Source organism: Engraulis encrasicolus, chromosome 20 (genome assembly GCF_034702125.1).
Source record: "Engraulis encrasicolus isolate BLACKSEA-1 chromosome 20, IST_EnEncr_1.0, whole genome shotgun sequence".
NCBI lineage: Eukaryota > Metazoa > Chordata > Actinopteri > Clupeiformes > Engraulidae > Engraulis > Engraulis encrasicolus.
In genome coordinates, this window is record NC_085876.1 from 18,037,439 (window position 1) to 18,053,397 (window position 15,959).

Here is a 15,959-nt window from a genome sequence, read left to right on the forward strand (position 1 = left end):
TTTTTACTTGCGACGTTTCGGTCTATGACCTTCTTCAATCAATTCAATAGAAATATGACAAACCAAAGGTTATTTATTTGCCATGCGGTACTACATTGTTCATGCGCACGAATTTCCACATCTTAGTCAGCGTATGTGGAGAGAATCCAGTGACATAACACAAAAGTATGTTTGACATTACATGACTTTATTCAAATCACAACCATGCCACATATTGATGGATACAGTATTTCAAAAATAGGGGAAACTACAACGATCAATACACATTTATTTCGTTATTTACCTTTGTCTCATCAAAAAAAATACAGAAGTTTATAAATGCTTAGTATGAGATTTATTATTGCGGTAAGATTTCACATCGGAAAGGGTTAAGAGTTTTTGTTTTTGTTTTGTTTTTTTAACACAAGATCCTCACATATCGCCATGACGGCATTCCTAGAGTCCATTGTTTTTTCACATCCCAATGCATCATGGGAGGTGTCGACTTCCGTGAAGAGTTCAAGTTCTTACACAGTCACCTAGTGGTCAGTCAGAGTGTAAACGTTGTGGTATGGCCAATGGGAGATATACATACAGCTCCAATCAGCTACCCACAGGCCGACACTGCTGCAACGTACTGCAACCAGTCCTATAATACTATCTCAATTCTCAACACACTTAGATCAAACGTCGAGACACACAAGTGCTCTCTCTCTCTCTCTCACACACACACACACACACACACACACACACACACACACACACACACACACACACACACACACACACACACACACACACACACACACACACACACACACACACACACACACACACTTACTTTCCCTCTCTCACACACAATCCTAATTGCTACTCTCTCTCACAGTCTCTCTTTTTACACACACACACACACACACACACACACACACACACACACACACACACACACACACACACACACACACACACACACACACACACACACACACACACACACTAACACACTAACACACGCACACAAAATACAGGACAGAACAAATTGTGAGATGAATGTTACCTCAGAGACATATACAGGAAAAGCTATGGGGGCTAATGTTAGAGAGTGGCACAGTATTGTTATTTTCTCTTTTCAATGAATAATAAATATGACAAATTGTATAAAAATATACACCCAAGCATCAGAGATGTATCAGGACAGGAGAGGTGAGGTGTGAGAAAGAAGAGATAGGAGAGAGGTGTGATAGAGAGGAGAGAAGAGAAGAGAGAGAGAGAGAGAGAGAGAGAGAGAGAGAGAGAGAGAGAGAGAGAGAGAGAGAGAGAGAGAGATAGAGAGAGAAAGGAACAAGTGAAGAGGGCAAGAGAGAGAGAGAGAGTGATAAAGACTGAGATATAGAGAAAGAGAGCAAGAGAATGAGAAAGTAGGAGGTCAAGGTGCCAAAGAGGAGGGTGAGGAGAGAGAGAGAGAGAAAGAGAGAGAGAACACGGCAGGTTTTTCGTTTAAACTTTCTTGTCTGTCTTTCTTTTGTTTGTGTGTGCTTCTTTTATCTATTTCTACTGTGACATGACGCCCCAGATCTCCTCCTCCTCCTCAGATGTCGGGCTCGAAGGTGTGCAGGTGGGTCTTGAGGCTGAGGATGTCCGTGTACTCCTGCGAGGGCGTGTCGCGGTAGAGGTCCAGGCCCGTCAGGATCTCCACGTCGCGGATGCGCGCCGTGTGAAGCTTCAAAACCTCCTCGACCCAGCGAGACTCCTCCTCTCCGCTCTGTCACGCCAACGCCACAACACACAGGGGGGGGCGATAACCATGACGATGACGATGATGATGACGATGATGATGATGAAAGGAAACAGGACAAGAGAGAAGAGATATATCATAAGCTTAGATGTCAATAGTGTTTGTATTATCAGTAGAGTAGAGTATAGAGTAGAGTATCGTTTATTGATCCCAGGGGGAAATTAAGGTGTCAAGTAGCATACACACATAAATAAAGACATTGCCCACAAGACATAACACACATATTTACACATAAAATAATCATATATAGCTTACTGTTGCATACATTTTGCCAAGACATCTCTCTCTCACACACACACACACTCACACAACACACACCAAAATATAAAGTGTTAAGTGTCCACAGTGTTCACATGTGCCAAGTGGCACATAGAAGCCAAGACAAAGTGGCCATAAATCATCATCATACAGAAGAGGCATTCACACCGCTCTGCCACGCCCTGCCGGGGGGACAATGCCCATGACAAAGATGAAAGCAAAAAGGACAGGAGAGAAGAGATGTATCATAAGGTTAGACAATCAATGCATCGACGTCAATATCATGAGTATTTGTATAGCACATTATCATACTGTAGACAGTCATACACAATCACACCACTCTGCCACGCCACATAAGGGGACGATGGCCTTGACGAAAGGAAACAGGACAAGAGAGAAGAGAAGCACAAGATTAGATGAATGGTCGGGTTGGCTAGCTGTCAATGCATCAATATCAATATCAACTTAAAGAAACTCCCGCACACTGACCATTTTGCTGTTTTTAAGAGATTGCCTGATGAAGGTCTAGTATCGGAACGTCGTTCATTAAAGAAAAACAGCGAAATGGTCCGTGTGCAGGAGTTTCTTCAAGTTGTCTATTGAGTGACCCTTGGGCCATCTCCAACGCACCTACCAGCTGAGGTGTGCGAGAAAAATCCAAGTTTATCAATATCAATATCAACAGTATTTCAATAGCTCATTATTATCATACACAAGCGTCATTCACACCGCTCTGCCATGGCACGTGGCATTTCTACCCATTTGTGAGGTCTAGGCCAAATATACAGTAGACATGTGGCCCTTTTGAATGACTTTGATTTGCCAGTATTTACATTGGAGGGGCTGCCAGACAGCCTTATAGGGGCCCGGGCTACAGAGGACAGCTTTCATCCCGGCCATGTGCAATAGCAGAGTCTGACTATTGTTAAAAGCAGCTCTGAGAAAAGTGAAGGATAACACTACACAAAGGGGTCGGGTTACATATAGCAGTCACCGCCATGTGTGTTAACACAAAGGTTGGAGAAAGGGCAAGGTTGGAGCGTGACCGTAATAACCAATCATGCTTTCCTTTCCTCCCATAATATTACATCACTAGGCAGTGAGCAGGGGAGATTTGACCATGAACCTTAGCCCCGTTTACTCTCATGGACAGAAATGCAATTTGCAAACAACACTAGCCCATGCACTTCTTTATTGTATATATCTTTTTACACTGTCTTTTAAATGTTTTCTTTTTCTTTTTTCACATATGCTTCTCCGTGTTGTTTTCTGCTGTACTCTATACTTTTCATGTACAAATTGTAAGGTCCCTCAAAGAACTTCCAGTTGCACCATGGGGAAGTCTAAACTGTCTCTGAGAAACCCCAAAAAGGTTCTCCGAAGAAGCCAAATGTTCTGGAAAGAACAACCACCCCAAGGTAACCTGAAGATTCCTCATAGAATAATACAATACACCATGCTGCTTACAATGCTGCTACTCCAAAGCTCACCACTTTCATATATAACTATTATTACCGTTACTATTGTTACTGTTACTATTATTATTGCCATAATTATAATGTCTTTCCATTCAATTTTTTATCATATTTTTCTACATGTTAAATGTTCAATGTTAAATGCTCATTTGTATTTATTATTAATCACGTTATTGTTGCTAGTTCATCACTGTTACATTTCCTGTCTTGCACTTTAATGTCAGTCTGTTAATGTCAGTCCTGTGTATGTCTATGTACTGGCATGGTATAGAGCAGGGGTCAGGAACCTTTTGGGAGAGAGCCATAAACGCCAAATTTTTAAAAAGAAATTTTCATAAGAGCCATACAATTTTAAAAACACTGAATACAATCAAAAGCATGTAGTCCCTATTTCAATTAAGCCCAACAATTTAAGAGAGTACTGTCAAGTTGTTGCTTTTATTGATAACAGGTAAGTATAGGATTGCAAACTGTCAAATTCATTATGGTGAGGTCTGGGAAAATGTTGTATTTCTTAGATGTAATTACCTGTATTTTAACCCTTTTTAACGTCCCTTGTCCTGTCCTTGTCTTTTTAACCTCCCTTGTCCTGTTTCAACTCAATATGGAACCCGTACTTTTATTTATAAATACAGGACGATTCCATATTTCAAGGCAACCCTAGATAAGTAAGAGCCATATACAGTTCCCAAAAGAGCCACATGTGGCTCTAGAGCCATAGGTTCCTGACCCCTGGTATAGAGAGAGAACCGTAATTTCATTTTCCTTGTATGACTTGTGCATACTGTATGAAGAAAGTGACTATAAAAGCTGACTTGACTTGAGTTGAGTTCTTGCTTCTCTGAGGAAACTTCAAAACGAACAAACAAACAAAAAACCTTCGGATTCATCCACGAACCAATGTGTCAGTGTCAAAGATATAACTTCAGAGCAAAATTCCTTACAGAACTTTTAGGGATTTGTCAACAGTAGCTATCTGATGGTACTTCAAGGTACACTTAGCAGGAAATTGTCAAAAAAGGTACTACAACTATGCTGGTCCTTGAAAATGGGCTGCCTATTGCCAAATTTGATCTTTACATGAAAGTTTAATAAGTAATAAACAAATATTTTCTAGTGTGGTCCAAGTACAGTCATTTTTGCAGCTAAAAATGGCTGTTTTTGGAAATTCAAAATGGCGGAACATGGAGAAGATCCCCCTTTTCATGTATGAAAAGTGCAATTTTTCCATTCATAATGAATACTTAGAATTTGATGGTGGTGGTAAGTATTCATGAAAAATGTAACATTAGTGAATGGGTAGCATGAATTCTGGAAATAAACATTCATTCATTCATTCATTCATTCATTTATTCATTCATTCATTTATTCATTCATCATCACTGTCTACACATCGTGAACTGTCTAATACACCCATTCCCAGACACACTACACATCATAGCATCAAATCCGGGCCCTCCTCAAAGGAAATTACTTTCATTAGGTCCATTAAAAAGCTTACTGCCACGAAAGAGTTGTTGTACCATTTCGGAACTCACAGTCACCTCGTAACTCTTTCAACACGTTGCTTTCATAATGACTGGAATTTAACCACAGCAAGATGATATGGTATACTGGTGGCATACTGGGATACTGGGAAATGGTTTGAACGAGGACTTCATGACCACACACCATAATAAATTGAGTGATTTTCCCACTTGAGCTTTATTGCAATTTCATGACAACATACTGTACTGTCTATTAGAATAAACAAAAAGATGAAAAGATTTAACCACAAGGAGCTGAAAGATGTTAGAAAGAAGTGTTTTGAGGTTTTGTTTTTCCTGTAATAGTCATTGAAAAGTTAAGTACCACAGTACTTCAATACCATGACATAACACATGGCCTTTAGTGATGCACTACGACTTTTTTAATGTACGTCATCGCCATTCTGGAAACAGCAAATTTATAACGCCATGTCTTTACGGGTTAAAAGACATTTGAAAGTTAGGGTGCACTGCACACACATCCACAAAAGTAGTAATGCATGTGGCGACAATGGTAGTCATGCGTCACACTAGAGGAAGATCCCATAGGTGCATCGAAATTTTGCCATTTGTTAAATACATAGGCCTAAGTACATATATTGTATATATTTTTGAGTTTCTACCCAGTGTGCAGACCATTCTCTCACACTGTTCCTTAGAGGAATCATAAGTGTTGCCGTCAACTGCACACAAGGTCTGTTTCGCAACATGTAGGTTGAAGGGTGCTTAGACCCTGATAAGAGCCATTCCTTCCTTGTTGTAAAGACAGACTGCTTGATCACATGGATGGCTTCTATTCTCGTCAGTAAGTTATCTGCTGTATATAGCAACATAATCTCTCTGTTTTTGTAAGAGTCCTGGCTCAAAGGCGATTGCAGTCTCTCTCTCATGCTACCGGAAGATATAGACACAGTTCAGATAGCTTTTGATCAGTAATTCCAGAAGGTTTGTTTTCCCTTTGTTTCAGTGGTAAGCTGAGGTCTAGATAAACCTACCTCATGCTGTCCACTTGTTAAGTTAAGCAACTGGACTTTTTCTTTGGGGTTTGAGAGAGGTATCAATTCCACAAAAGAGGAGCTTCATCTATTTCTGGTTCAAGTTTGTTTTGATGTTTCTTTGGTGGTTATCTTTGCCTTCTGTTTGTCTTACTGGTAATGTATGCACTGTATACGGTATGATACTTTTTCTTTATTGTCCGTTTGGTGCTGCGACCTCCCAGTCTCCGAGACAAATTTCTCCCTGGTGGAGACTACAGTACAAGGAATATAGAAACCTAAACAAACGGTTGGCATGGCAACATCTAGAGTAGCCTAAGTTAAAGTCCGAACATCCCAACGTCTGACCTGGGAGCAGGACAAGCAAATGACCAGATAAAAAAAAAAGTTTAGCTTCAACCAGGACTTTCTGCTGCCACTTATCTTTTATTTTTTTCTGTATTCAATATCAAAGAAAATTGAGATGTCGTACACTCTGCTCCATGTGAAGTGACGTTTCACCCCCCATGCCTTCTTTGGTTTGAAGAAGGAATAATACTTCAAATAAAACATGGAGCAGAGTGTGAAAGCCCCATTGGGAAACTCCAACTCACATTGTCATTGTCACACAGCACTCCACAGCACACAAGTGAACACTGCACACAACGAAATTGCATTCATGCCTCACTCTGGGGCAGCCCTCAATGGCACCCCAAGGGAGCAGTGCGGCGGGACGGTCCCATGCTTAGGGTACCTCAGTCATGGAGGAGGATGGGGGAGAGCACTGGTTAATTACTTCCCCCACCAACCTGGCAGGTCAGGAGTGGAACCGGCAACCTTTGGGCTACAAATCTGACGCCCTAACCGCTTACCCATGACTGCCCAAATTTTCTTGGGTCAATTGATATTGCCTGGATCTGGCAGTGGCTCTTACTGTAATCTGGCTTGCATGCAAACAAGCACAAAGGAGCTGCTCTGTAGTGCCTGAATGAATCAAGTTTGACATTGTCAATGTCTGATGAAGTAAGAAAAACTGGAGATTGGAGTGCAGACTTTGTTTTCGCTGTTCATGTTGATTTGCTAATCCTGCACCCAGGCCTTTTCTGAGACGGATGACTTGCATACACAAGTTTTTCCCATTTAAACTGACATGCCTTGATGTCCTTTCTGGTCCATTTTAAACCGCAGGGGTTGCAGGTCACTAAACATTAAATTCTGTTAAAAAAAAACGGGTGCGTGTTGGACTTTAGCTATAACAAAAGGCACTGAACCTGTAGTGAGTCAGTGCTTACCTACTGTAAGTGCTTACCCAAGTGCTTTGAACTGGGCTGTATGTTCATTTCCTTTCTTCTTGATAAATAACCTAAAGTTCACGTAAACCAGCACAGGCAGTGGTTCAAAGAAACGTTTTACTGTTGTCATTCCCTCCCCACCTCATTATGGTAAGTGGAGACGCCAATCAAAGAAGCTTGGAGATTACGCACATGGCCATGCGTGGAATACTACAAGAGGGAGATATCATCGCTCTTACTCTACAGTACGTCACCATCTAATAATATTTACGACCCAGCCTTAAGGGCAGACACTAACAAGGTCATTTATCTACTGTACAGTGCAGTATAACAGCCTGCCCTGAGCTAAGCATCAGCTAAGCATGACCCGGCCTTCTCACCCAGGGCTGCTCGATTATGAGAAATATCAATATCACGATTATTTCAGTCAATATTGATACCATGATATTTTTAGATGATATTTCTTCTAAAGGCAAATGAATTGTGCTAAACAATTCACAATCTTCCCTCCCTTCAGCATTTTGCAGTATTAAATGACAAAAATATAGTTTCAAATCGATATTATGAAATTTTATATTGTTTACATTATTACATTACATTACATTTCACTTAGCTGACGCTTTCATTTGTTCAAAGCGACTTACAGCTATTATTTTTCAGGGTATTGGTTACAGTCCCTGGAGCAATGTGGGGTTAGGTGCCTTGCTCAAGGGCACTTCAGCCATGGATGGAGGTGTAGGGAGAGGTCGTGGGGGATTCGAACCGGCAACCCCTAGATTGAAAGACCAACTCTCTAACCACTTGGCCATGGCTGCCCATATTTGACAGCAATATTGATATCACAATATTAAGACAATATATCGCACAGCCCTATCCTCACCCAATACATGCGATGTGATGAGGACCCAACTCCAGCCCCCTCCAGTCCCCTCTAACTGGGCCCAGGACAACTGACCCATTTGTCAGCTTTCTTTATTAGGAAACGCAGCAGATGTTTCTCTTCAGACGCACCTCTGTTTAAACTTTAGAGTATCCAAGTGAATCGGCCTGTTTGCTCTATTCTGGACCCATTTAAGCCTCCTTATATATGGGGAATCCTCTGAAAAGGACACGGACACTGTGGAGCCAACCGTCTTTGTTGCTGTGCGTGTATGTGTTGGAGACTGAGGTGGTGTGGGTATGGATGCTAAATTAGACAGAGAGTCGTAGTAGATGTAAATAGAAGACGAAAATAGCACATGCTGAAGTATACAATTTGTGTGTGTGCGTGTGTTCGTGTGTGTGTGTGTGCGTGTGTGCGTGTGTGTGTGTGTGTGTGTGTGTGTGTGTGTGTGTGTGTGTGTGTGTGTGTGTGCGAGCACGCACGCGCGTGTGTGTACACATTTGCATGCGTGTCTGTGTGTACTGTATGTCTGTGAGCATGTGCATGCATGTTTGCATGAATAAATGCCTGTGCATTCATACACTGTATTTGCATACCAACATGTGTATGTGCGCACATTTGCATGCACGTCTGGGTGTACATGCAAGTGCTGTATTTGTGTGTGTGTGTGTGTGTGTGCATGTGTGCGTGGTGTGTGTGTGCGTGCGTGCATGTGTATGGACATGCACTTGCATGTTTGCATCCATATACAGCATTTGAGTGCCTGCATGTGTATTTGTGTGCACACATTTGCATGCACGTCTGGGTGTACATTTTCAAGTACTGTGTGTGTGTGTGCGTGTGCGTGTGCGTGTTTGCGTGTGCGTGTGCGTGTGTTTGTGTGTGTGTGTGCGCGCGCGTGCGGGTGCGTGTGCGCGTGCGCGCGCACATTTGCATGCATGTCTGTGTGTACATGTATGTCTGTGAGTATGTGCATGCATGTTTGCATGAATAAAGGCCTGCACATGCATCCCAGTGCAAGGTACAACCCTTAATTATTATACGCACTAAAGCCGCTGACATCTTTGGCTGGGGCCAGGACAAAAATGAATCTGAAAGCCCCCCCACACAAGCACACTCAATATAACAAGAATCCAAGTATTGGGCCCCCTCCACCCTCCATCCCTCCCTGGGCCTAGGAACAGGGCCGGATTAAGAGGGCCTGGGGCCCCTAGGCTACAGTTTGCTGTGGGGCGCCCCAAAAAGCAAATTGTGCGACACATTTACATAGTGTCATAATTACGTACTACAAATTAAGGATAACATGTCTACCAACTCTACTCAACCTGACATATTAATTTTTCGATATTGTATCTTGTCATAATTCTGCAATGTTTCACTTCTGACCAATCAGTGGGCTCCTGGCAGGTGGGGGCCCCTAGGCTGCGGCCATATCTAGCCTGTGCATTAATCCGGCCCTGCCTGGGACAACTGTCCCTGGTAGTTAGTTAGGGACTCACGTTGCAGCTCTCGTCGTTGTCGGGGCGATGGGGCAGAATGAAGGACAGCACCGTGAGAGGGGCCTCACAGGCCTCTGCAGTCTGATTGGCCTCCGAACAGCTGGTGATGACCGCATAGTAGTGAGAGGGCACCGGCGCCGAGTCCCCTGCATGTCTGGAGAGAGAGAGAGAGAGAGAGTTTGACGCATGTCGAAACGTTAGTCTTACTGCACTGAAAAAATTAATACCAAAAATAGACATCCGTGTGGCACTAGATTATTTTTCCTTGGTACATGTTTTGGGACATTTTGCACAACCCTCTGTTCTTGTATTTGCTACAAGACGAGGCCTGGATTTAATCAAATATTTTGTTTCAGTACAATGAACTGGAAAGCAGCTGTATTTCATTATTCATGGTCAAGATACGCAACATGTTTTGTTCGTAAGGGGTAATGTTTCGACATGCAGTACATGCTATGTTTGTTACAATTAGAGTAGATTTACAACCACAATATATACCAACCATATGTGAAGTACTTAAAAAGAACTGCCACAGTCAACTCTCATGCTTGTATAATGATCAATGTCTTTTTCTGAGCGTTTCGCTCTGTGCGTAATTCCAAAAACAGTAAAGGAATAAAGGAGTCGCACACAAGAGCTGAATACAAAATCAAAGCTATATTAAACAAAGCCGAATAAAGTAAATACAAGGGACAAACGTTTCGGGTCTAACCCATCATCAGTGTTCCCCATAAATTGATCCAATTGCTGTTCCAAAAAAAAAGACATGTAGATTTACTACCACAATATATACCAACCATACAGGTATGTGAAGCACTTACAAAGAACTGCCACAGTCAACTCTCATGCTTGTATAATGATCTTTTCAGGTGCTAGTTAAAACAATTACAGTTCATTCAACTGAAGCACTGCAGTCGTGATTTTTGTGCAGATGTACTGTATTGCAACCAGTATTCCCAGATGGAAAATGTGGAATTATCTTACCAAATCCTCAAAATTATCGTTTTTTAGGGCTTTTGGGGAGGAAATTATTGTACAAGACCCAAATTGTTGTTTCGAGGCATCTAAATGAACTGAATGACAGCTCTGAAATTATCGTACATCATGTTTTTTGATCGTACAGAGGAAAAAAAGGACAAAATGAATGGTACAAATACGATAATTATCGTACATCTGGCAACACTTGGAACCAGTCATGTCAACAGACACCGCAGTGACCATCATACAATTGCAGTATGTGAACCAGTGTCTGCAATTGCTGTTCCAGGAAACCACTTTTGGCGTTATTCACAGAAGTTACTCAGGCCACCCAATCACCAAAAAAGGGAGTAACATGGAGGAGTGTAGAGTTTTTCCGCCCCATTTTTGACAGTGTACCCAATCAATGACAATTAAAATGTTGAGGGGAACACACTTCTTTTCAACTTACTCTTTGATTTTCTCCACTGTGTCTCTGAGACCATCGTAGTTATGATCAAAAATAGGTCCAGCAATGACATTAATGCCATTCAGTTCCTCTGCGTAGCGTTTTAGCAATGAATCTTGGAAGTAGCTCCATATTCCTGGAGGGAAAAGATACAGAACAAGGCAAGGTTTACACACACCATTTCCACTGCATGCAAAAAAAATACATATGAACATATGCATGCTTTTGAAAAGATTACCACAGGTATGGGTATGTATACAAGACACAGTGTGTACAGTATAAATGTGATGTACAGTAGGTTCATTTATAATACACATTAATGGAGTCATTCACTGTACCAATCCAGGAGCTCCATTGCACAGTGTGCAGTAATGCACAGTGTGCAGTAATCCCAGGCCCTTATAAATGAACTGCCTTGGTCTCCAAACAAAGACCCGCGGGCCAAATCTGGCTCGGGCATGGCAAATATTTGGCCCATCATGAGGTCAGAACAAATGAAAACATAAATGTGTGTGACTTTCGATCACTAAAACTTCAGTGGGTCATATCTCTCCAAAGCATTCACAGAGAGTTAAATCTTATGCCAACAGTCTCATAGCAGACATTGACAAGGAAAAGCGAAAATCTTTTCTTCTCTGTCCAGAGATTTAACTTGTTTCCCATTGGGTTGGGGCGTTGTTTTTTTGGCCCGCAGCCTCACTTAAAGTGGAAATGAAGCACTGACAACTATTATCATTTTTTGGCGGCTTATTTATTTTCATAAACGAATGGATGTTCATTGAACTGCACTTTTAAGTAGTTTTGCTGAAAAATGACATGTTATTACCGAGTTTCGCCACAAGGGCGCAGCCATGTTCGCCGCCTACGTAACGCGAGTGGTAGAACTTGGTGGCTAATGTAGCCTTCCATTCACTTAACGTTAGCGTGTGCTAACTACAGCGCTAACTGACTCTAATCGTGGCAGTAAAATTGAAGAAGGACGAGGGGTTCATTTTACATTGTCCCTGGGTTTTCTATGTTATATACCTACTATCAGATGAAAGAGAAATGCCAAGTGTCATTATCACTTTGTGTCAAAAAGCCTTTGCTACGAGCATGGTGGGATAGCTGCAGCCATCCACCCATTGCATCCACCATAGGACAGGAGTCAGGACTGGGGCTGCTCGATCTCATAGTTTTGTAGTGACAGACCGTCACCAATAACGTCTTTTTCCTGCATTGTTGGACGCTAATCTGAAAGCCCATGTCTTTAAGTTGGCTATGTGGTTCAATTCAGTAATAGAAAATAACTTGCGAAATTGGCGGAAGTTTGGAAAGCTTTGTGAAGGGAAGGGACGCAGCCTGTGTGTGTGGCTATCCCATCCCCTCTCTCGTCTCGCTCTCGGAGTTGGAGGAGCTTTGGGGATTTGAAGTTGATGCCACGGGAAATGACACGTTAAAACTATCATGGCCTACATTAAGTTATGGCATGCTTAAAGTAGCTGCATCTATTGTAGTAAATTATTATGTTATTGAAGTCGCGGATGCATCCTCAAACTGGCTGGAATAGCGTTGTTGCCTTGGATTATTGTTGACTGGATAACACCGATAAACGTGGGCACGGAGATGTTAAAGTAGCCTAATTCAGGTGCTTGGAAAATGTTGGCGAAATCATCGGAAGATGAAGGTAGGGAACTGCAACATTGCACGACATCGCACGATTATGAATAGTGATCATGTTGGCTCATACCAAAATGTGTTAGCGACTTGTCACCTTAGCAAAAAAAGCTGCTTGTTTACCTGTGGTTCATGTGATGGGATGTCTTGTCTGCCTTCATGCCTCATATTTGTTCTGTCCCACCCAAACACGTATTCTTGCTTCATTTGGGTTAAGCAAATAAGCTCATAATCAGCCACGCAAGTCCCAAATGTTTAATTCACTACTATCATAACAGCATTAGAATAGGAGACTACCATTCGCGTGACGTCACCCGCTGTTGGCTGGAAACGTTAACAGAAACGTTACGTGTTTGTGCTTTATTTTTTTATTAACGGCTTAAATTTCAGACTTCAAAAATATATATATATTTGCTGGCTTATCTTACTGGTGTTATAGACCCCTATATTAGGTCACTGCTTCATTTCCACTTTAATCTACATAATTTGGCCCTTGGAGAAAAAGAATTGGAGACCACTGATGTACTGTAATGAGGAACTATGTGAAGAGAAGTGAATAAAGAAGCACTTATCAGATTTCTTTTTTCTTTTTTTAATTGCCTACATCACAGACGTTTCGGGCTTACACCCTTCTTCAGTATGAAATCGCCAATTTGCGAAAATTGTGAGGCGATTAAAAAAGAAAAAAGAAATCTGATGAGTGCTTCTTTATTCACTTACTTTTGAGATTTGAATTCATTCATTGACGAAGTTAAGCACCCAGTGTAAAGTATTAGACGACAAGGTGTTGAGCGCGCTTCCTGATCCTTCGAAGTATGTGAAGATCACACAGTTACAGTTTGCCTGGTTAGCACCAGACGATCTTGCATCTGAGATAGTCTGGAGGCTACCCCTATGCAATTTCTCATAGGAAAATTGGGGATTATTAGGGATTATTAGGGATACATCTATAAACACTAATACATACAATGTTAATGCCTGCATAAGTAACTTGTAAGGCATGTACTAAGCAAACACTAAGGCCTACTAGGTCCTTACTAAGGTTAAATTGGTAATAAATCCCTTATTGTGCATGAACAAGACATTTGCGAATACATGCCTAACAAATGTCTGATTTTGCTTTGTACATGCCTTACAAGTTACTTATACAGGCACATTGTATGTATTAGTGCTAATAGATGTATCCCTAAAATAAAGTGTTACCGGAAAATTGTGGTTTATCATTGCCCATAGCTGTTTATTGGGCATTAGGAATGTGTCATAGGGCATGTAGAGTACGTAGCCCATAGCCAACCGCTTTAGTTCATTCTATTCAAACAAACTACTGTCATTGCCTGTCCACCCCTTCCCGCTCTCTGACTGGAGCCCAAGTTCTGGTACAGCCCGCTGAGGGGATAGAATCCATGCGCATGCCCAAGGTCATGTTTGAGTGAACACGTCAACCCATTTACACTTCAGCATTTATTGTACTTGAACTGGCATTTTTAAAATGTATTTATTAAAGATATTTCTTTGGACTTGTATGCCTTCATTTGGGACACGACCGTGAAAGAGTGGTCGAGATTGATAAGATAAATAAGTGGGAGCGACAGACAGGGGAAGAATTGGGAAATGACCTCGGGTCAGAATCTAACCCTAGTGGCCCTACCGTGTCACTAAAGGTACGGCACTCGTGTGCTACATTACATTGCACATAGCTGAAGCTTTCATTTTATTCAAAGCGACAACGATTATTTAACAGGGTATTGGTTACAGTCCCGGGAGCAATGTGGGGTTAGGTGCCTTGCTCAAGGGCACTTCAGCCTTGGATGAAGATGTAGGGATAGGTCAGGGGGGATTCGAACCGGCAACCCCTAGATTGAAAGACCAACTCTCTAACCACTAGGCCACGGCTGCTACGCGGCCAATCCTTCCCCGCCTATCTCTCTCCTCTCGCTTCCTGTCCCATTCTCGACTCTCCTGTCCAAATAAAGTTGATAAACCCCCCCAAAAGAATGTAACCCTATTCCCCCATTGTTATGGTACATAATCTCCGCAGCGCTGAGCCATCGTTCCCCTAACTTGCCTCTTTTTACAAGAAAGGAGCTTACAGTACATGATGTCACAATGAACTTTTCCATTGCGGGTCCAAGTTATTTCATGCTCTGTTATTTCAGTTCTGTAATACACACAACATAATTTCCTGAGCTCTGAGAAAAGCTCCCTACGTCAATATCAGCCTAGTCATGCTTTCAGATGAAGTCTCTGTCACTCTGTGTGTGCACTATGATGTTACAGTCTTCAAACCGCTACATGTGTTAGTCTAACACCCTGCTGGTCCTTGTGTAAGCGTCCTACGTCTACATCAGCCTAGTCATGCTTTCAGATGAAGTCTCTGTCACTCTGTGCACTATAATGTTACAGTCTTCAAACCCCTGCATGTGTTAGTCTAAGACAGTGGTTCTCAATCTTTTTTGAACAAACGCCGCCTTGGCCTCATCTCAAGCCTCCCAACGCCCCCTTGACCTCATCATACGCCTAACAACGCAACAACAAATGGACTCATGCCTCTCAATGGCAGCTAATCACCACCCCCTTTCAGCTGTATCCTTCTCAACGCCCCCCTAGAGCTCACCAACGCCCCCTGGGGGGCTGTACCGCCCCCGTTGAGAAACACCAGTCTAAAACCCTGCTGAACCTTGGCCAGAAGCATCAGGAAACCCACCAGACCACCAAGACATGCAGCACTGTGTGGTACTCTGGTGTAGCCGTTTAAACAGGAATACTCACTCTTGAAGGCGGTGTACATTGGAACAGTGTTTGTAATCAGAGATGCGTCATACTTGGCTTCAGGTGTAACGGCAAGCTCTGGTGATGAGAACACACAGACACACGCACGCACGCACACGTGCGCAGACACACGTACACACATTCACGCGGACAGACACACACGCACGCTCACATGCAGAGACACGCACGCATGTTTGCGCACACGCACACGCACACGCACACACACACACACCAAAGTTGGCAACGTTAGACAAAAATCCCCCAGTTAAGTGTAGACCATTATAATTACAGTATCAAGATACACTACTATGATTCATAATTCTGTAAAACAAAAAATCCCGGTGAGAAGTAGACAATTCCCAGTAGACCACCCTTGAGTTAGAAGTGAAGCATGTCAAAACTTTGTGTAGTTTAAAAAAAAAGGCAT

General features: G+C 42.3%; 1 protein-coding gene across 1 annotated transcript in view; it reads right to left on the bottom strand.

The window, feature by feature from the left end:
* Positions 1-333: 333 nt before the first annotated feature.
* Positions 334-15,959, bottom strand: part of enpp2l (ectonucleotide pyrophosphatase/phosphodiesterase 2-like) — a 51,922-nt gene continuing 36,296 nt past the window's right edge. The window contains exons 22-25 of the mRNA XM_063185538.1: positions 15,533-15,610; positions 11,111-11,243; positions 9,682-9,835; positions 334-1,741 (exon numbers count right to left, since the gene is read on the bottom strand). Of these exons, the coding sequence (XP_063041608.1) occupies positions 1,568-1,741; positions 9,682-9,835; positions 11,111-11,243; positions 15,533-15,610 (539 nt within the window). The 3' untranslated portion in view covers positions 334-1,567. The remainder of the gene's footprint in view (positions 1,742-9,681; positions 9,836-11,110; positions 11,244-15,532; positions 15,611-15,959) is intronic.